This window comes from Dysidea avara, chromosome 3, assembly GCF_963678975.1.
Source record: "Dysidea avara chromosome 3, odDysAvar1.4, whole genome shotgun sequence".
NCBI lineage: Eukaryota > Metazoa > Porifera > Demospongiae > Dictyoceratida > Dysideidae > Dysidea > Dysidea avara.
This window is the reverse complement of record NC_089274.1, coordinates 42,064,573-42,087,620: the sequence shown is the minus strand read 5'-3', so window position 1 is coordinate 42,087,620 and position 23,048 is coordinate 42,064,573. Positions and strand designations below refer to the sequence as shown.

The following is a 23,048-nucleotide window of genomic DNA, read 5'->3' as shown; positions in this document are numbered from 1 at the left end:
TAAGACCCGGTAGTGCTAGGTGTACGGCTCCAGAAATTCAGACAGCCAAGGTAATGATGGTGGATTCACGAATCTGTTGTTCCGATTACGTTCTGTCCACTGTTTGCTTTCATCATTCATTCGCTTCTTTGTTCTTCTCAAAGGATAATTAATAGCTGCAGCACTTAATAGTTGCAGCGCACATCACAATCTAAACACGCAATTTTAACGAAGTGTGAATACGTGTGCGTAAGATGAGGGTGAACGAGTGTAGTACCCAAGGAGTTGTCTCTAGCATTTGTTAATGCTGGGTAGTCGTTTTATAGCTTTAATTACACCAATTTAGCTTTTTTGTGAGGTAGCTAGCTAATAATGTCTTTGAGGGGCGGATCCACTTCGGGATCCAGACTTCTAAAAGCGAGGATTCCACTCTTAAGCTTTAAACAGTTGCTGTAATAGCTTTAAAAGACAAGACAATAATTATTTTAGAGGCGTTTATTGCATACAAAGGTAAAAGACACCTGCTTCAAGTGATATCTATACTATGTGGAAACAAAAAGAGTATAATATAGCTAGCTAGCTAGCTAGACAAAAAAAGTAAACAAACTAGCTATTTAATATGCATGCTACAAAAAGTAAGGAAACAAGCTCAAAAATGTTACAGCTGAAGTGAGAAATGATCCAGCAGTAAAAAGTAAGGAAACAAGATTAGACTACTTGCTAAAACGAGACACACTTTAATCCCTACTTTTGGCTAATTTGATGGTCTCATTTCAAATTGCTAGACAAAAGTAGGCATTAAAGTGTGTCTCATTTTAGCAAGTAGTCATCTAATCTTATTTCCTTACTTTTTACTGCTGGATCATTTCTCATTTCAGCTGTAACATTTTTGAGCTTGTTTCCTTACTTTTTGTAGCGTGTATATCATATCAACCCCTACTTCCTTTTGAAATTTTTAATTTTTTAAATAGCTAGTATATCAAACACTTGACAAACCTCTGCTTATGACAGCTATGCTAGCTTGCATAGGACTACAGCAAGTAAGAGTAGGAATAAATTTCAGAAACTCCAGAGTGTTGGAATTCTTTGTATCATCAAAATCTTTGCCCTAAATAGCATAAAGCATAATTAAATGACATATATGCCATACATGAACATATTTGTAAGGGACATCAATTTTGCTGTTCATTGACTCTCTGTATGTGACTGGATCTGCAAAACCTGACATAATAGTGCAAGACTAAATTTTACAGTATTATTACAATGGGTACAGTGTACACGTGCATATTATTTTAAAACAGTTGCTCTTGGTGAAGACAGCATATCATCCTATTTACCTACTCAAGAGGAGCATGTTATGTTTTTGTACATTGGAGGAGAAGCGAGATATAAAGGTGTGGTAACATCATCTCAGAAAGATAGTAAGGTGTTGATTTTTCTTCTCTGGATTCAACTTTGTGGTGAAGAAAAGATATGCAGATACAGCAATGGATTCGCCTGCCCATGGTAAACATGATGGTATGAGTTTCAACTCTGTGTATCATTATAATATTATTTGTAAGCTACATTAAGCACCTGTAATTTAGTTTATTTCCAAATAGTTTCAGGACAAAAATTGATCTTTCAGTTGCTACTACTTTGTAACTCTGTAACTCCAACAGTAAATAAATAATCTGAAAAAATATGCTATTATTTTAGATTGACTCACATATTTATTAATCACTATCCCACTATAAGGATTTGCAAGATGGCTACCGACAAAAAAGCTTGTGTATATAGTAGGGAATCAGAGACTTTACATCAAAACTTTTTTCTCTGGTATATTTATAGTAGAATTTCAGGGTTCACTCTGTATAATGCATTAGGGTATACTGTACATTAAACAAGTATTCTTCAAAAATACACCTAGTGTTGTTGATCTGTAAATAATTTATGCCCTTAAATTTGTACATATAATACTAAGTGATGTACAGTGTATGCACATGTACGTACCTGTTTTTTTAGTCTATAAGTTACTTCCACTAAATACAACTGCTGAGGAAAACACCTCCACACTGTACCAGAGCTATCAACAAAGCCTTTTAAGACTAAAATACTAAATAGCAGAGCATCCACATTGTCTATTACCTGCAACAACAGACAGATTTAGTACACATTGTTTATTGCTGCAAATCAGACTTACAGAAGGTGCTATGTCAAAATGAAAAATCTGAGCTGGTGGATTGATAGGATCAACATTGGTCATGTGATGCTGCAAATGTTTCATTACTGCATCAAGATCAACATCTGGTCCATGTATTGGAATGATGACACGTATTGGGTGCTTTACTTCCTTTTTGAACTTTTTCTTTAATTCCCTTTCCATTCTACTAATATATAGTGATTTCCCCATCCCAGTTCTTTCTGATCTTATTACACGAACAGAGCATCTGTAGTGGAACAGAAATACTTTATGGAGATCACACCAGTACAATGTGCTGAAGCAGCTACATCTTATAAACTCAATACGATTGAACTGGAAATTTCTCATTGTGGTGAAAAAGTTAACTTCTATGGTGTTTACTATTGAGTACTACTGCACACATTGACACATAAATAGACATATCTCGACCACAAAATTGACTGTACAGGATTGGTGTACACCTATGTAGTTTTCAATAGTAGAGCGGCTAAGCAAAAAATGTTGATGAAATCCTTTGCTTTGTGATAAAGCACCAAATTTTCTGTGGAAGTTGAGTAAAGTATACTATATCATTTGAGATACAGTGCCACATCAAAATATCATTGCCTTAGGGCACGTTTTGAAACTTTATAACTAGGTTATAAGCCCATCTCTAGCTAGCCAGGAAACCATACAAGTGCACACAAAATCCTTTTGCTTAAATAGCATGAATGTATCTCAAATTTACAGAAAATCTTTCAAAATGTGTTAAAATGACCTGTTTTTAAACCTTTCTAATGGAGCCAATATTTCAGTGTTAAAAGTAGAGGTATGATCCAACAGAAAACAATGTATTGCACATCTACGGCTTCATACATTATGACCCTCTGTGCTTCTTAACATGACAAGCTAATGACCTGGATGGGCAACTCCCCTGATCAGCTTTTGGAAATGGCCATTCCTTGCTTGTCTATTCAGATGTAAAGTTTCAGTATATTTCCTATAGAGCCAGCTCAATGCACTTTTATGGCTTCCTTAATACATTTTCTATTGCTTTTACTTTTCAGGTTCTTTGAGCATGATATGATTGGTAATTTTAATGGCACTATATCTAATATAAAATAGTATAAATTAAGCAAATGTTGTACCAAGATTGGTGCTTTTATCAAAAAGTGAATGATTTTTTCAGTTAGCCGCTCTACTACAAGTTTCGCTATGGCTTTTGATGCACAGCCACTTCAATAATATGGATTACTTTTAGTTGTATGAGGGTCAGTCAGTTGTTCAGGTTAAGTAGATAGTTAGTAAAGAGCCAGTAGAACTTTGTTAAAATGGCGAATGATTTGTTTAGTATACAAGCTTTTGGAAGCACTTCAGGTAAAAATTTGAGGGTATTTTTCAGTCCATCAAGTTGACATGATGGATTACCTGAAACTGGTATATAATTTTTACCTTTCCCACATAACACCAAAACTCAATTATTAAGAATCAGCAAATTTAAAATTCCATTTACAACAAAAAATACAGTAACTACACAAGCCTTTTACTTTTTGCAATCCACATCAGAAGCAAAAATCTTCTGACTTTCGTATGTGACATTCCTTGACATGTGATGATTCAGGTAACTATAAATAACATCATCTTTGGCTATGACTGCTGCAGCATCTCTATAGGATAACTGCAAATGTTCCATAATGTAAGACTTTTCTTCTTTGTGCTCATTGCTGCACACAATCACCAAGTGATAACCTGTTATGAACATTAGTATGCACTAGTGATGTTATAGCAAGGCATTACGATATAAGCATGAAGAAATATCATATAGTATTGTATAGTAGAGATAGCCCCTAAAACAGAATGTTGCCTCCTGACATGCTGCTATCAAGAATCATCATAGAAATATTATACAAAGTGAAAAGCATCTATATGGAAGAGTCTTAGTGTATCTAACATCAAATATAGCATTAAAAACAAGAAAACACTTACAGAGGAACAAATAAACAATTTTAAAATCTCATGTTTGGTATGCTCGTCTGCCTGCCTGCTGCAAGGCTAAAGGACAAACTATACACAGCTTACAGCCATCACTTCACACCATAATAACTAATAAGCTCATGTGTTTTGTTATAAATCAGTTTTACAGACTAGTCAGCCTTTTATCCCATATTTTAATAATACTACTACTAAAAACAGTCAAGCTGCAGCCCCCAATGAAAAAAAGCTGTGAAATCAAAAGTAGCTAGAAATGGCTTTGATGGTAGGTTAATGGCAAAAAAATTTAATAGGTAAATTTGTGTTGCCTCCTCCAAGTTTTACTAGGATTCAGCACAAAATTGTCGCTATTAATTTTTTTGCTACCATTATAGTCATTTCTTGGCTACCATCATAGTCATTTCTTGGCTATGTTTTAATGCCATTATTCATATATCTTGTTTCATTGCTTGGATCCCTGCAATGATGATTGTATACCTGTTTCTCCTTTCAATATTTTATCCATTTCATCCAGAGCTTCAGTACACACTTGGTATGATAATTTCTCTCCACTGACCAAACAAAATATTCGTTTGTGGTCAGGATCTTTCACTGCTCTATACCACAGCAAACTGATCTGCACATAAGTAAACATAAGTAGAGTCAATTACTGTGAATGATAGGTAACCACTGGTACCTACATACATGCATGGACAAATCTGTATGGTGTAGCAACATTTAGATCAATGTAACTGCCTACTATCAAGATACACTAGTGTGTCGTGCAGCCCAAGAAGCACACTATTGGTGGGAAGAACAACATTGTGATTCTCACGCACATGTAGCTCCATGTTGCCCTAACAAAACATGACTACTTTTACTGTGGAAGTGCTTACACCTTCAGTAGTCCACATACCAAATCCAAGCAAAACCACTCCAAGCATTCCCAAGATACCAGCCTTCAAAATTTGGCTTTCTTCTTTTCGCACACTTACAAAATCTGCCATGAATTCAAATGCATTATCTGATTTCCAATAACTAGTTTCATAATTATTAATGATTATACCAATATGTTGTCATGCCTACAGGGAAAACCATTAATGGGAAAGAGCTGAAAATCAGTATGTGGATAGGTCAACTATCAAACTGCAAACCTTTTGTGGTTTGGAAGAAATACCATGAAGATAACCAACACTTTAAAATTAAGCAATCAAGTCTTCTAAATAAAAACTGAATGCTTGCCATGCCTATCAGTCCAATCACTTAAAGGAATTAACCAAAAGTCAGTATATAGGTAGATTAATCATAAAACATAAACAATAAGCCTGGTGCCATTCTTTCCTAATGCAATATATGCATGGGGTTCACCAGACATAATACACAAGTACAAGGCAAAATTAGGAATTTTATGTTTGATTAGGGATCTACGTAGATGTCCACTAATATGTATACCTTCAGATATAGGCAACCTCATTTGTTTCACTACTTTATATTTCTTTGATCCCTAATCAAATTTACAAACTCAAATTCCTAATTTTCCCTTGTAATTGTTACATAATGTAACAATTACAAGGCAATAATAATAACACTATACAATGGTATACAATGAATACAATACAATACATAATGTATGATAAAGTATGTATTATGTAAATTACAAAAAAAGTATTATACAGTACAGTAATACTGCATTGTAGGAATCACATGTTGATTAATGTTAAGGTGTCATAGCTTCAGTGTTGGCTATCAAGAGAATCATCCATACATAGGTATCACTACATAATGGGTGGAACATAGCTGAAAATGAAGCAAAATTGTCACATCTTTTTTCAGTAATTGATAGTTGGGATGCACATACATTCGTGCAGTTAATATTTGCCTGGTGCTATTCTTTACTTTGTTGCGGTATGTGCTGGCTCACCAACAATGAATTATGTTAATACAAAATAGTAAGCAAACAAGTATAAAAATTATATATCTGAGTAGGGATCATAGAAATAAAAAGCAATGAAAGAAGGGAGGTTGTCCAAAGCTGTAGTTATACTAGTGGGCGCTTCAACCATGGCTATGCTGTATATGACTGAAGTAGGAATTACATGCGCACTAGTATAAGCTGCAGTTGTGTCCCTTGTTTTATTTCTATAATCATTACTCAAATGTACAATTTTTATTTTTTCCTTGTACTTGCAGTGAAATAAGCACAATTACATAAATACCACACTATATATCACAATAATATGTATACACACATCAACAAACACAATGCATGCATGTAGTTTTGCACCTCTTCTACAGTGGTCTCATGATTACAAATAAGCACTTCATCAAGTGAAGGTAATGGCGACGTTTTATCTCTGGCATAAAGAGAAACCACAGCTTTGAAAACCTCACCTATACAGATATTTAGAGTTACTTTAATATACACCTCTAAATTGACTCACATGGGGCAACACTAAGAAAGTTAGGAGTCCCTCTCTCTAGACTGCTTGGAAATGGTCGAGGACTTTGAACTTTGCCTATAAAAAGACAACCAAAGGAAATACACATTCACATATACTTATACAAAGAGCTTTACGTAGACTTACTGACAACTTTAGCCAGTTCATCTAGTAACATTCCTGTGCCTTCCAAAGTAATAAAATTAGAGAAAACCTCAAGTGATAAATCTTCAATAGAATTGGAGCTGTGAAAGAGCACACAAAACATTAATTAACAGGAAGTGGCTTTTGCATACTTTGACAATGAAGAATCAGTGTTGTCAGCAGATGCTGTATCCATTTCGATAGATAACTCCTCATTTGGAAGACCATTATTAGATTCCCTAAAGCTTTTGGATAGAATCTGTGTGCTACAATAATCTAGGCATTTTCCTATATCTTCTCCACATGCTTTCACTGCTTCTATTGCTACAGCTTCAGAAAACTCCAAATCTACCAATTCCTTAACAGTTGAATTAGAGCTATCTATTTCAATACTCTCTGGCTTGTTAACAGGAAGATTATCACTAGTAGACTTAATTTCATACATTTTGGCATTATCCATACACCAGTCTATCACAGCCTCTTCATCACAACCTTTATGACGCAATGCTGTTAACACCAAATGTGGATCATATTCAAAATCTGTAGTTACAGAAGTAAAAATCTCTTTCTCTTCCTCAGACAAATTCTCTACTTCAACATCAATTTCTCCAATAATGTAAAATGTCTCATCTTGAGTTGAAGGCAGTGGGTTAAAGCAAACACTTTTTAAAGCAATTGTCTGTGCTTCAGTGGAAGACATAACCTGTTTTACACTTTCAACAGTTAAGTCTGGCGATACACTCAACAATAACAAGAAAATTTCCTTGTTAATATGGTGCTCTGGATTATTTATCAACTGGTAAAATTCGCAACTAATTTTCAGCAACTGCAAGCATGTAAAATAGTTTAATGCATACAATCTTTTTCTTAGACTGGATACATTAGTCAGCCAGTCTTGCAATTCTCTTTTCATTCGTTGATTTAAGTCTTCCAGTTCTTTCTCATTCACTGTATTACAAGAACATGATTTGAACCAGTCAATGTACTGTGGATTTCCAGCTCTTTGAAGGTGCAGAAGTGAATCAGCAATGTGAACAACAAGATGAAGTATCTACATAAAAAAAATCAAGTCACATATATACATACACATTACTCCTTTGCATTGAATATACAGATGTTAGTTGTGTATACCTCTTACATTTAAAAACTTTTCAATGTCCTTTGATGCTAGTTTATCACTGACAATTGAGGAATGGTGATCAGCAGATACCACACCTTCTGCTATGCTATGCTGTGCTTTTGTGGTTGATGAACTATGGTCTCTAATTAAAACCACTTTACTTTCCAACTCCTTTAAATCGTTAAGATTATATCTCTGTTTTGCTGCAGACTTCTTGATTCTAAGGGTCACTATGTCTTCCACACGATGAAAGATACATTGCTTCTTGCTACCAATAAAATATTCTCCATCCTCTAAAATAGCTTTAACCTGATCATATGTACCAATTTCAACTGGCATTCGAAAATCTTTGACTTGCTTATAAAAACGAAGATCTTTAGAACAAATTGCCTAAATTAAAACAGGAACTTAAGTGATGGTATAGTTATGCACGCATGTGTACTGCTCAGGCATAATGATGCATTTATTTTCTACCCAATGCCAACACACATTTTTAATACATGTGCTTGTCATTAGCACCAGAATACAGAATTAATACATGAAGATCAAGGACTTGTCACTCTTTTGACATACACAGTCTCTTGAGTACATTGTCACTATGTGTAGTCACACAAGTAGTATAGAGTGAAAGACTAGAATTGCTGGAGTGTCACTGATTGCTTGAATGTGCAATCTCATGAGTATGGATTAACCGTTGAGTGGAAGAGGAGAAAAGATTGTGCGAAGAACGTCCATCAGCCTTGAAGCTATACCAATGAAACTAACTGAAGGGATAATCTCAACTTACAACTAGTGATGTGCGATATTAGGATTTTGGTTTCGGTACGGTATCGGTATGATATTTCATAAAATATTGAAATTTCGATACTTTTTTGGTATTTTTTTCCTTTTGATTAATTGCATTAGCAGTCAAATATTTACAGTTATGCTTTAAATAGAATTTGTGGTGAAGCTAATAACAAACCTTGGAAACTGGTAGATGCCTTGTAAAATGGCTAAACTGTACAAAACTGAGTTTCACTTCTGTTGTGAGTACACTACCACACACCAAACGTTGTAAATTATCAAAATATTATTCAATATAATGATTCGGTATGGTATCGGTATTGAAAAAATATTGAAATGTCGGTAATTTTTCGGTATATTGCACATCACTAGTTGTAACACCATCATTTATATCTTGTTTCACTACATTTTATCACTTGAATATTGTTATTTGATAATTATGATTTTGTTACAGAATAGCTATGAGATACACATGTGACTGTTCTATCAAAATATGGTACCGGGCTGCTGAATTTGGGTTACTTAGAGTATCTCAATCTTGCTGCAAGTCCCATGATATTGTGATATTAAAACATTCATAATATAATGGCATCACTAATGTTTAGCGCTTGCTTTCCGGTCCATTAGATCAGGTTATTGCAGGAAGGTCAGTTAATACAAAAACTGCAAGTGCAGAACATGGCCTTACATGTATGCAGGGCAGGTACCAATGCTAATTAAGCAATAAAACAAAAGGTTCAAGCAAAGACTAGTATATTTAATGTAAAAGGAGAGAGGGATCCAAACAATGAACTATATAGTGAGACAAGAGATATGAATGATGCATGGTATTACAACATTGTTACTATATACATACATTGACATGCTATCACAATTTGTCTAATGCCAAAGTATGGAATTTCCACATACACATGTAGCTACGTACGTATTTGTGATACTATCATTTAAATATCTTGTTTGCTACATGTACTTTTATTGTTTAAGTCCCTTAAATTGAAATACATTAGTCTGTTTACTCTTTAAAGTAAGTATACACCTTTTCAGCTGGCTGAAAGGCCGGCTGTAGGCATGTTATGATTTTCTGGAATTGATTTATGAAAAACATGTATCTGCATGTGTATGTGTCTGTCCACACACTTATGTGAGCAAAAAAGCTTAAAGCTACAGAAAAAACCTTTACTATGTGAAATAAGCATGTTTATGGACTGTATTGAAGGTTAGCTTTCTTGTAAACCAATTGGCCATGTTTATTTGCGAGGGTCCGAATTTGGAACTGTTTAAAAGAAGGTTTGCCTATGTGTTGTAGCAGGTGTTTAACAAGTGAAAAACTATGTAGCTACCGGAATAGCATATCCTGTCAATTTGAAATGGAGTATGTCCCCTTTGTATGTGTACAAAAATAAAGAGCAGTTTTGAGGTTTAGCTTAGAAAATCTTCTAAAGAAAACACTATAAAACAGTTGAGGAGACACTTCTGTGCATAATTTATGGTATAGCAACTTAATTACTAAGCTTACCAAGCTTACCAACTGTTACTAAGCTTACCAACCTTACCTGATAAATTCACCTGACTAACCAACCTTCGGAGAGAGACTATATAATCTACATTATTTAGACTTACTTACTACATGTATTACATCTGCATACACACATGTATGACAATACTCATATCTGAGTCTGTACATTAATAAAATAAATATAAAATAAATAAATGTGACCAGATTTTACAAAAACCAATCCAAATTGCACATTAGGAAAAATAAAACTAGTGGGTAGCTATACTATCATACTACTAGTTTTGACCCTCAGCATTATTCAAACTACTCGAGACTGGTTTAAAGAGACATCTTTTCTAGGTGATGTGGCAAGCTCAAATGGCAATTTCTGGCCTTGTGAAGGACATGATTTGGCAAGAACCAGTGGTGTATTGCTGGATGGTCTGATATGGTTAGCTAAATGTTATTTCTGTTGATTTCGCTGCGTATCAGCCACTAAGAAGCCAGCACTGCCCTGTAATCTCGTATCTGGATTTCAATTGCGGTGTGCCTCCATTTTGAAGTCTATCTCTTGCCCACTCCACCACCCCCACCTTTTGCCCCTTTGTGAGCACACGTGATCTACTTCATTCAGATTTTCTGTGTTATTTGGTGGGAAACCGTCAAGCAGTTTTAAGTACTGGAAGTGGCCTGAAAGGTAATAGATTGATGCATCTCTCGTGCAAATTTCATACGCATGCTTGTTATCCTTGGCAAGTTATACTGACTTGAAACTGTTTATCTTGAAATTCCTAATATGTGATTTGGATTTTTTTTCCAACATACAGTCACAAATAAATAAGCAACAGAAAGGCAACACAAATAGACCACTGCAAAAGGCTTAGTAATTGTTGTATAGCAACCATTTACCTTAGCAACTAGGCAACCATTGCTAAGCAACCACATTGTTGCCATGCAATAGGACATCTATGGTAATACCAGATGTCGAAATAAAAACCATGCGATTTGGGATTAATTGCAATCTTACAAGTGGAACTAATGTATGGCAAACCAAATCACTATTGTAATTAACTCTTTTTTGTTTGTTGTAAAATAATTTTTGTACGCAAACATTCTTACACGAAAATTTTTTTACATAAGATCGAACTACTCTATATAATATTCACATAAATCATATGAAAATATTTTTACACAAAAATTTCTACCATGAAAAATTTTTGCACGAAAATAAAAATTACAATATGTAATTAATAATTTTAACAACTTGGATGCCGTATTAAAAAACTAAAATTAATCAGCTAAAATAATTGATAGAATGGTCATACACAGTTATTTTCTGGATTTAAAAGTAACAAATCAACTTATTTGTAATAGCAAAGCTATGACATACACATGCAACTGTTTTAGTAGAAGGTTGCACACAGCTGTTACTATAGGGTGACTGTTGTATCCCAATCTTTCCTTAGCAGGTCAAGGGCAATATTGTTGTGTCCTGTTTTTTGCACTGAAAGTAATTGTCATAAATTCAGCTAGATCATTAAAGGGTGTAGCTGCCATACTCAATTTAGTAGTGAAACAAATTGCTATAAGTGCAGCTAGGCAATTAAGGGGCAAGGTTACTATATGCACAGAACATTATAAGTGTACTCCCTCTTACAGTAGTGTAAGTGCTTCATACAATTTTGTGGCATCGCAATATGCTTCTCCACTAAAAGAAAGTGTTGAGACACACAAAACTAACATCTCAGTATGGCTGCATTGCATGAAGAAGATGACAACTAGTAAAGAGTGATAGGGGCAAGCTACAGAAGGCGCCACTTCTTTATTCAAGATGACTTAGCAGTATTGGTACGTATAATCTAGCCCAAATGCACATTCACAGTGACCTGATATGCTTCTGATAGGACTATGATTTTATATTTAACCACATTTTCTAAATATAAGCTTGTTAATGTAACTGCATATTTGTGCAATAAGTATTCCAAAATTAAAGGCAGTTGAATATTATTAGTGATGTGCAATACATATCGCTATGTTGAAATATCACAATGCTCAAGCTGTATCACAACACTGATATGCATATGCTACGCAATATACCATACAAAGTTGTAAAAGAACTCTAAGTGCAATTAAATATGTAGGCAGCCAAAACTTTTCATAATCGTGTGTACCAGCTGTTACCCTGTGGCACTGTTATATAACACACTGGATGGTTCACAGTCTAGCAAACCATGCTATACTGCTAGACTTCTATAGTACGTAAGTTTAATTAAATTTATTTTATTATTTATTAAGGCTTTACAGCACAAGTGCTGAAGGTCTGTAGGACACCTGGTCTTACAGCCTGTTTAAAGTTGTTACAGAAAGTGTGTTTGAAAAGGAAGAGAAAGAAGAAAAAATCCATGACTGGACCTGGGCAGCCTTGAAACTGCAGCCATCCGATTAACACTCACTACCAGCTGCAATATTACTCCATTGCACTGTTATATTACAAGCTTAAAGAGTCTAGAAAACTGCTAAACAACCAAGCTACACTGTTAAATTGCAAAAAATCACACCTTCATAGTTCCATGAATGCACAATCAAATATTGATATGCGAGATAGATAGATATACCCTTTCAGGCATATCGCACATCACTAAATATTGTTAGGGACATGCTGTATATATGATTACATGAAGGTTAACTTACAAGTAATGCAGAAAGTTTGGCATCAATTTTTAACAAATTAAATGCCCTTAAAAACTCATCAAGATTACTGTCCTTCTTAAGATCATACACTAGTGGAGCTATGGCTGATCCCACTGTATGCAGCTGTGCAATTCGATCCATTGTACAAACATCCTCTTCAAACATTGAAATCAAATTTTGTAACTCTATAACATCTATACAATAAACATAGCATATGTAGTTACCTATGTATACATCTTGTAATTCATACATACCAGTTGTTTCTCGTTGCAGCCACTCAATAAAAGATCGACTGTTTGATAATACTTTCAGGAATTTCATGTAGTCTTGACTGCTTGCTATATTTTCTAAACCTTCAATCTCATGATAGCCTTCATCCTCAAATTTCTTCAAAGACACTGTCATATGTTTAGATATCTAAACAATGCTATAATAAATGTAACTTAAAAGCTAAACAGCAGTACCTTTTCCTTAAGGCTTTCCAGTTTCTTAAAGTCCCCAGTTATCATCAACGCATCCTTTGCTTTTAATACAAGCTCAGATGCACAGTGCGCCTGACAGACAACCCGATATCTTTCAACAGATACCACAAAATTGGATACCCAAGTGACAGATGCCGCTGGCTTTAAGCATTTGTTACAACCCTCTACAAATGTGAAAACTTCTTGCCGTAAATTGTGTGTTGAAATATCCTTCAGATAGTGATCAACTTCTTGCAGTGTCACTGATCTGTCATGAAACCTCTCAACAGTTTGTTGAATTTCCATAAGACATGGAGACCATACAACTGTGGCAACCTCAGGGAGAGATAACTTAATACCACTCACTTGCTTTCTAACATGATCATTCCAAATAGCATCGGCTATGACAGTTTTATTATCTCGCATCATTATAGAAAATGGCTTCAACATGTCCAAGACATCCTTATCCTCTATATTCAAAATGGCATAAACTTCTATTCCATTGATCACTTCATATAATTGGCATATTTTTAGCTGGCAATATTCTTCTTCTGAGTCAACAGTTCTAAGACCATCTTCTAAATTGTCTATAAGATCACCTGTGTATCACAAAACCAGAATATATTTGAGTGATCCAAAGCAATACATTGTTAGTGAAATATAAGCACACAATCATACAGCTGTGTATACAGTACATTCATACCTTTCGCAATATCTTTGCAATAACACAATAACATTTTCACCAGAGAACAATATTCAACAAACTTTTTAACATCACAATTTCTTTGATTTAGTAATTTTTCCACATTGTCAGCATCGAGGTTTGATACAACAGAGGGCAACAACTTTATTGTTTTGTCCTTGTCCTTAGTCAGCATGTCAAGTTCATGAATGGTAATTTTCCCATGCTCCAGTCTTTCTGACAAATCTTTGATAATTATGGAGGCCTGTTTACACTTCTTCTTGGATTCATCATTATATTCCTGGGCAAGGTCATCATTGTATGCTACAAGATAAAAAGTGCATAATGTCCAATATTGATAGCTACCTAGACTAAAAAACAGCTCAATTGTAAAAAAAGATAGCCTTCAAAACTTTGGTAGTGTAAATTACTTGTGATATATGTACTTGTATATGCATGGTGATGGAAAATGTATGAGACTGCAATGTGTTAATGTGAACAAATCTGATGATCATATATACCTTTAATACGACATCTCTGTAATTACATACTAGAAAACTTTACACCTCTTTATACAGCTGGAATGTTTGTGGCCTAGATAAAATTCCATAATTAGTTGATCTTTTAATACTACATGTGATACATGTTGCATGTGAAGAACACAATGACCAGCCTAATTTAAGATAAATGGAAGGATGAGGCGAAGAAGGCACAGACTCATCTGAAACCCAAAAGAAACACAGGCAGGCAGGCAGGCAGGCAGGCAGGCAGGCAGGCAGGCAGGCAGGCAGGCAGGCAGGCAGGCAGGCAGGCAGGCAGGCAGGCAGGCAGGCAGGCAGGCAGGCAGGCAGGCAGGCAGGCAGGCAGGCAGGCAGGCAGGCAGGCAGGCAGGCAGGCAGGCAGGCAGGCAGGCAGGCAGGCAGGCAGGCAGGCAGGCAGGCAGATGAAAATGTAAGTTTCAACAATATCAAAAAGTGCACACAAGAATCCTTATGTATAAGGAAATACAATTATTAGAATTTGGTTGCCATGTTTGAATTTCACTATTTATGGAGCTACGTACATGTTCCGTTGTCCATAGGATTTGGTATGCTCTTGACCACGTTTTATAGCTAATCCTTTAACCCACAAAGAATTTTTGGGGAATATGTGCTTACACAATATGGGCACGCATGGTGATGTTAGGAGGGTACTTAATTCTTATAGCCTAAAACAACACATTGTTCAAAAATATGTCCACTGGGCTACTTGGAGAAGGTTAAATGAACACTGTAACTACAGTGCCTTACTTGTTATGCAGCAATGAACAACAGCAAGTCACATCTCCATGTTTTAAATATCTTGCCACGTCTTTAATTTGATAGTGGGTTTACTCACTTGAGTCATATATGGCCTGATAGAAAAATTTATGGTGAAACAAATGGAACTTGTTGCAAGTTGATAGGAGCAATCACCATCAAGATACAGATTTTATAAATGTTTGTAAAGGGTTGGCGTGTTTCCTTGCCAAAAAGTCATTTACAGGGCAGTTTTGGTCTCACTATTTAGCGTTAAGAAAATTCCTTGGTATCGTTTTAATCCTTGTTACATCACAAGTAGAATGACATAAATTGCATAGCCATAGGATGGATGCTTCAAACGTTACCATAACGGAAATGCACAGTAGGGATATTATAACACTTCTTATTGTTAGTTATACTGTGATTTAATATCATGTACTACTCCAGCTTGTTTCAGTACTTTTTTATTGATGTGCTATGGTCCCTACGTTAGTTGAAAATTCCAAATTTTTAGTGTACTTGTTTGTTAACTTTTTTTGTAAATGATTATTATGACTGGTGAACCCACGCATACCGCATCAAAGGAAGAAATGGTGCTATGCACTCCAGTTATCAATTATCACCTGAAAAGTGAAGCATCCATTACGCTTTGTTGTCAGCTATCTTAAACCCACTACACAGAATTATGAATCAAGAACTGTTCGAAAAGCACCTCTGCAATCAAAGTAGTCACTATGCAAAATATGGACGATTTCCATTACGAAGGGAAGCCATCACATGCTACCGCCAAATTGACACTTTTCACTGTCGGCAAAGATGAATGGGACACAAAGGAGGACACTGGTAAGTCCATGAAGAATGCATTGTACATACTGTGGTATGCCAAAAGGCACCTCTTGGGCTGAAGTGATGTTGAATAGTGAAAAAATCAAGCCCATAGCCTTAGCCATTATTGAGTTACGCTTGTCTGAAGGCATCAGTCAGTCAGTCAAGTAGTCAGTCAGTCAAGCAGTCAGTCAGGAGAAAATTCTGTTAAATAATTATTTTTAAAAATTCCGTAGCAACTTGATGAAAGCATTTCGGGTCAATCTGAAAGCTTGTTTGGGCTTTGTTTTGCCTAACCAATACTGCCTCATCATCGTCTGGGAAAGTGAGGCTGGTCTTTGGGTGATTTTTTATGGGCCATACCTACTCCTTTGTGGTCCCTACTATACAGTACTATCGTACTGTATGATACAGCAGTCATCACCACATGTGTATTATATATTATAGCTATGATCTAACAAAAAAAAGTTAATAAAGTAGTGTAATAAAACTGAAGTAGGATGTTCCAGCAAAAAAAGTAGTGAAACAAGAGATGATGGTAGTTATGAGGGAAATTCCCTCCTTGACATTGTAGCAATGTGGGAAATCCTTTAATTGGCATATTTTTACCATCTTTTCAATTCCAAGTTAGGAACATTCCCACATTGCTGCAATGCAAAGTAGGGATTTCCCTCGTTACACTAGTTTTTGCTGGGTTTTAGACTACTATGCAATAGAAATACAATTGTCATGAAGTGCTTCTCTATTAGGATATTTTAATATAATATATCAATCTCCTTACATGGCTTCCTAAAAGTACACTTCATTAAAATCTCATTCTGCCCCTTTCACCACCCCCCCGTAGACTAAGGGGGCATGGTCTAGCCCCTTCCTTCTCTCCAATACTCCATACACAAGCAAAAAGTTTAATTTGACAATGTCGATACATGCAAATGTACTGCTGATGTAATGCTAGTAGGAATGCAAATGTTCCACTTAAAAAACACAATGCAAACACAAGTGAATTCAATACAAATGCCAACATAAAAGGAACTTTTCTGTCCACATCTGTAAAATCAGTGCACATATCAGCTAGTGCAGTGACAAAGTAGATGAAGATGTTTGTGTTCAAACAGAGATAGTATAGAGGCATGAATGATAATACTATGGTGTATTGCCATAATGGAACATTGCATGCATCTTTTAAAATACAATCATGTGGTTACCATAGTGCTGAAGATATTCTGGCCACAGCCAAAACTTGAACATTGTTGTCAGGTTTATTTCCCTCTTTTCATGGAATTTTCCCAATAGTGTGCAAAGCATCATACCAACAGACTTGTTAGCCTTTTTAGGCAACACCTTCTTAATTGCAGCATCCTACACACAGTGCAAACACTGAGTAATGTATCAATATATAATTAACTTACATCTTCCATGCTGTCTGCAACAGATTTCCAAATTATCTCTGAAAGAATAGGATTTATAGACTGATACTCTTTAGTATCACAAACTTCCACAGCCAGCTGAATTTTGGTAGATACTTCCATCTATGTGTATTACATTCATAGTCAATTAAAAGGTATGTACGTGTGGTGAGTAAACAGTAGACGTTTACCTGTTCATGATGAACACGTTCTTTAATAATGTGCTGTAGCTGCTTTTGCCATTCTTGTTGAATACAAGGCAACACTTGATCAGTATGACTAACACCCAGAAATCCATTCCATAGCTGCATGTGCATAAAAAGATTAGCAAATGATGAAATTGAATGACAAACTTCAGATATACAATACATAGTACACTCAACCACATGATGTCACTAAGCTACCTTATTGATTGCTGAATTTGATGTACTAATTTGTATTCTAAATTACATATGCACATAACATACAATATTAAAACTATATAGCACTTTGAAATAATAATAGCTATAACATTGTGTAATCCTTATTCCCCTTTTTAAATTTCCTAATTTATCTACGTGGTTTTTAATAACTGTTTTTTGACTTACTGATTAAGTACATTAAGAAAAAAACCAAACCATAAGAGAAATTTTTCCTACTGATTAAGTACATTAATAAAAAAACCAAACCATAAGAGAAATTTTTCTTATAAAGGTTGCACATTTTATAGGACCAAAACACACATAAAAACTACAACTACATAGCAGGATATCTTCGGTTGTAAACTATCTGCCCATGCACATTATTTATCTACATCTAGCAAGTCAGAGTCCATACGTACTACATTAACAAACCTTGATCTCATTCTTTATCTTTTTGCCATTCTTGCCTCCAAAGTAGTCACCTAGGCCAACTTCAGGTTTAAGCAACCACTTTATCACACACACTTGAGCATCGGTGACACAATTTGTAACTTGCTCATCATTGTTGGCTAGTTGAGAAGACTTGTAGTAAGCACTCAATGCAGATAGGTACAGCTTAATGGTCATCAGGAGGATGGCTGTGTGATCAGGAGTGTTGTCACAAATTTCAGCAAGTTTGCCAAGAATTTTATTTGTAGCAAGCATCAAGCAATGACACCTAAACATGGATGCACATACAGACTACCATAAAAAATCTAAGAAGTATACAAATCACTACATATAATGCAAAACAGCAAAGCTATGAAAACAGCAAGACCTTCAAAAATGTCCAGTGTAAAATATATATATATATATATATATTTATATTTGTGAAAACACAGGAGATGGCTACAGTAGGGGGAGCAAGACATAATAATTGGAATTCAGAATGAAATGGCACGACCAAACTTTTGTGTTCGTCATCTATTTCTAAGTAGTGTGTTGCTCATACAGCTGCACATGCTTATCTACACAAAAACAGTGAAGCTGTAAAAAAAGGGTGTGGTCCCCAAAAAGCCAGATCTGAATTCAAAGGTGGCAGCCAAGAAATGACTGAATGATCAATTAATCGACAAAAAAATTTAGTAACAACAATTCAGGTGAATTTGTGTTGCCTTCTCCAAGGATTTGGCACCAAATTCACCTGAATTGCTGTTATTAACCCTTAAACCTGTGTAATCCAGAAAACTGCTAAATAAATATGCATGCCTTGCACAAAGCGCTGTAACTTTTGAAGCGTCCATCCCATGGCTGTGCAATTTATGTTGTTTTACTTGCAATGTAACAAGGATTAAAATGATACCTAGGGTTTTACCCTGATGCTAAATGGTTAGGCCAAAACTAGCCGTGGAAATAACTCTTCGGTAAGCAAACACGCAAACCCTTTATACATACCTTTACAAAATGGTTGATAACTCGATGGTAGTTGCTCCTATCACCTTGCAGCAACTTCTAATCAATTGTCGTGAAATTTTCTATCAGGCCATATATGACTCACGTTAGTAAACCCACAATCAAAATTAAAGACGTAGCAAGAGTTTTGAAACACAGAGACACAACTCATTGTTGTTCATTGCTTCATAACAAGTAAGCCACTGTAGTTACAGTGTTCATTTAACCTTCTCCAAGTAGCCCAGTGAACACACTTTTAATTTATGCATATTTGTAGGCTGTAAGAACTAAGTTACTCCACCTAATGTTGCCATGTGTGCCCATATTGTGTAAAAACGCATTTCCAAAAAGTTCTCTGTGGATTTAAGGGTTAAATTTTTTGTCATTAACCTACCTCCACAGCCATTTCTTGACCACCACCTTTGATTTCACATCTTTTTCACCCTGGCTTTTGGGGACCATACCCTTTTTTCACAGCTTGGTTATTTTTGGTATAGATATCACTTCTTTTTGTATTTGTATACTCCAAAGCTGGCCTGTGGCCAGTTTTGAAATTTTTCTTTTTCTTTTTCTCTACTGCAGAAAGGAGGAAGACATCAAGAACTGAGTTCTCTGAGTTCTATAAATATATATATATATTTATAATGATGTATTTTTTTCACAAAATCAATACTGTATGAAAATTATCACATGTTTTCTCTCCTACAGGTAGACTAGCTTGCAGCAGAAATCTCTACAACGTAACTTGTTTGTATACAGAGTGACTTCCAATATAGCTGGACTCTCTTCAGATGATTTATCGTAGTTGAACTATCTACAAGGAGACTTGTTTGTAGACGGGGTGATTTGTTCGTAGCTGAACTCTTCTACAGGATGACTTGTTTGTAGCTGAACTCTCCACAGGGTGATTTGTTTGCAGCTAAACTCTATACCAGGTGATTTGTTTGTAGCTGAACTCTCTACAGCGTGACTTTATTGTACATGAAATCTCTACTGGGTGACTTGAACTCTCTACTGGGTGAATTGTTTGTAGCTGAACTCTCTAAAGAGTAACTTTTCGTGGCTGAAATCTCTTCAGGGTGACTTGTTTAATCTGAATTCTCTACAGGTTTGCAGTTGAACTTTCTACAGGGTGACTTGTTGGTAGTTGAATACTTTACAGGGTGACTTTTTGTAGCTGAACTCTCTACCAGGTGACTTATTTGTCTCTCAAAGTGTGACTTTATGAAGCGGAAATCTCTTCATGGTGACTTGTTTAATACTGAATTCTCCACAGGCAGCTGAATGCCCTACAGGGTGACTTTTCTGTAGGTGAACTCTCTAATGGGTGACTTTTTGTAACTGAAATCACTTCAGGGTGATTTGTTTAATACTGAATTCTTCACAGGGCGATTAGTTGTAGCTGAACTTTTTACAGAGTGACTTGTTGGTAGCTAAATACCCTACTGGATGATTTTTTGTAACTGAACTCTCCACAGGGTGATTTGTTTGTAGGGGTGGCTTGAACCTTCCAAATGGGAAATTGCTTGCAGCTGAACATCTCTACAGGTTGGCTTGTTTGTAGTTAAACTCTCTACCAAGTGAGTTGTTTGTAGCTGAACTCTCTACGTGATTTTCCATAGAGTGTGTTTGTAGCTGAATACTCTAGGGGGTGACTTGTTCACTAAACCCTCTACAGGGTGACTTGTTTGTGACCAAACTATCCACAGGTGACTTTTTTGTAACTGATCTCTCCACAGGTTGATTTTTTAGCTGAACTCTCTTCAGGGTGGCCTGTTGTGTGAATTGCTTGTAGCTGAATTCTCTACAGGGCAACTTGTTTGTGGCTGAGCCTTCCATGTTTGTAGCTGACATCTCTATAGGGTGACTTGCATGTGGCTGAACTCTCCACAGGGTTGTTTGTTGTAGATCTCTCTACAGTGTTATTTGCTTGTTTGTAGCTAAATTCTCTACAGGGTGATTTGTTGTGGCTCAACTCTCCACAGGCTGATTTATTTGTAGCTGAAATCTCTACACAGTGACTTGTTTGTAGCTGAACACTCTACTGGGTGGCTTAACTCTACAAGTGACTTGTTTGTGGCTGACCTCTCCACAGGGTGACTTGTTTGCAGCTGAACTCTCTTTAGGGTAACTTGTTTGTAGTTGAACTCTCTACAGGGTGACTTGTTTGCAGCTGAACTCTTTTTAGGGTGACTTGATGTTAGCTAAACTCTTTAAATGGTGACTTGATTGTAGCTAAATGTTCCAATAGAGAGACTTATTTTGTAGCTGACTGTTCTATTAGGGTAACTGCACTATTAGAGTACCTTGATCATGCACTTGTTACACCTAGTCCACTTTCCTAGTGTACCTCAGTGGTTTTAAACCTGATTCCTAGCAAACCACCGAAAGATCATTCTAAAATAATTAATTTACCTCTCTGCCTATTTTCAACTGATTCCATTAACTAGTTTGCCTGGTAGGTGTGGCAAGTAAATGCTTTTTTATTATCAAAACTCAACCATGCGCTTTTAAAACATGGTTGGTATTTTCGTTATAACTCCATGACTGTTACTGCAATTTCTTTCAAACCACAAAAGGTTTGCACCATGATGGTTACTCCATGTGCAGACCAATTTTCAAGTAATTCCTTCCAGCAGTTTATCCTGTGGCAGTGACAAAAAATCTTTATCACATTTTTTTGAAACCGCTTATATCGAAACCGCTTATAAACCCTTGCTCTTTATCTGATCTGTACAAAACTTGGACTGTAAATGTGCTGCATTACATTCTTACTGCCCTCCAAATTTGAAAAAAATTGACTAAAGCATGAGCAAGTTTTGAAATGGGAGGTACCCCACCCTGAGGGGGTTTCTACAGCAAAAAATAGTTAATTTCTGGCCAGGCACTTTTGAGCTACGGATGCGTAAAAACAGCATTCTTTTGGTTTCTGTAATATACACACTTGTCTGTTGCATGCCCGTACTGGCTGTACTTGGCTGCACGACACACTATCATGTGTCTTGATTGTACTTAACAATTAAACAAAGGATGATGACAAACACAAACAAACAAACCCAACAGCTGACAACACTTGAATAGACAGCCCAGGGATTAATGACAAACTTAAACAGACAAGCCTGGAAGCTGATCATAAAACGTGAATGGAGAAGCTTGAAAGCTAATGACAAGACTTGAACCCATTTCAGCGTAACTTTAATGGGCATTACAATAGGCTAAGTGCTTTAATGAGCAATATAAAAGCACTTTAATGAACGATATCTGATAGGATGTTTCTTGACATTGCGATTATGAAATTTGATGTCATAATTGACAAAATGGCCATGTTAGTGCAGGGCTTCAGAGACTTTGGCACACAGTATTTGAAATGAAAGCTGTCCGTAGTGTTTTACAATGGAACCATGAGGTAATAAAAGTAAGAAGTAGTACTTGTACTGTGACAGTGCAAAACACACTCCGATGACAAAAGCAGACCGAAAATTTTGAATTCAGACACAAATAGGCATATTTATATTGCATTATATATTATATTCCTCACCTTCGCTCTTTTCGAATTTATAAACATTATCAATTGTATCAAACTATATTGCCCAATACCTCCCTGTACATAGTCCCCACACTACAACAGCCATTTTGTTTTGTGACATCATAGGTATACACGAAACGTAACCGAAACGTCATGGTGGATATTGCTCATTATGCGAGGCATTTGCCCCCCCCCCCATCACCGAAATGTTGTGTTTTTTTTAAAATCTACGTCACAAGCTTACCAGTATT

General features: G+C 35.9%; 1 protein-coding gene across 4 annotated transcripts in view; it reads right to left on the bottom strand.

The window, feature by feature from the left end:
• Positions 1–23,048, bottom strand: part of LOC136251039 (E3 ubiquitin-protein ligase rnf213-alpha-like) — a 148,213-nt gene that overhangs the window by 64,386 nt on the left and 60,779 nt on the right. For 3 of the 4 annotated variants that reach the window (XM_066043416.1, XM_066043417.1, XM_066043418.1), the window contains exons 10-27: positions 18,273–18,558; positions 17,631–17,744; positions 17,443–17,562; positions 17,239–17,392; positions 13,950–14,252; positions 13,250–13,845; positions 13,040–13,202; positions 12,786–12,979; positions 7,832–8,203; positions 6,846–7,744; positions 6,697–6,794; positions 6,553–6,627; positions 6,396–6,502; positions 4,610–4,748; positions 3,688–3,889; positions 2,162–2,408; positions 1,972–2,106; positions 976–1,087 (exon numbers count right to left, since the gene is read on the bottom strand). In XM_066043416.1, the coding sequence (XP_065899488.1) occupies positions 976–1,087; positions 1,972–2,106; positions 2,162–2,408; positions 3,688–3,889; positions 4,610–4,748; positions 6,396–6,502; positions 6,553–6,627; positions 6,697–6,794; positions 6,846–7,744; positions 7,832–8,203; positions 12,786–12,979; positions 13,040–13,202; positions 13,250–13,845; positions 13,950–14,252; positions 17,239–17,392; positions 17,443–17,562; positions 17,631–17,744; positions 18,273–18,558 (4,316 nt within the window). Of the gene's footprint in view, positions 1–975; positions 1,088–1,971; positions 2,107–2,161; positions 2,409–3,687; positions 3,890–4,609; positions 4,749–6,395; positions 6,503–6,552; positions 6,628–6,696; positions 6,795–6,845; positions 7,745–7,831; positions 8,204–12,785; positions 12,980–13,039; positions 13,203–13,249; positions 13,846–13,949; positions 14,253–16,814; positions 16,868–17,238; positions 17,393–17,442; positions 17,563–17,630; positions 17,745–18,272; positions 18,559–23,048 lie in introns of those variants that run through there. The other variant, XM_066043419.1, reaches the window with a different exon arrangement.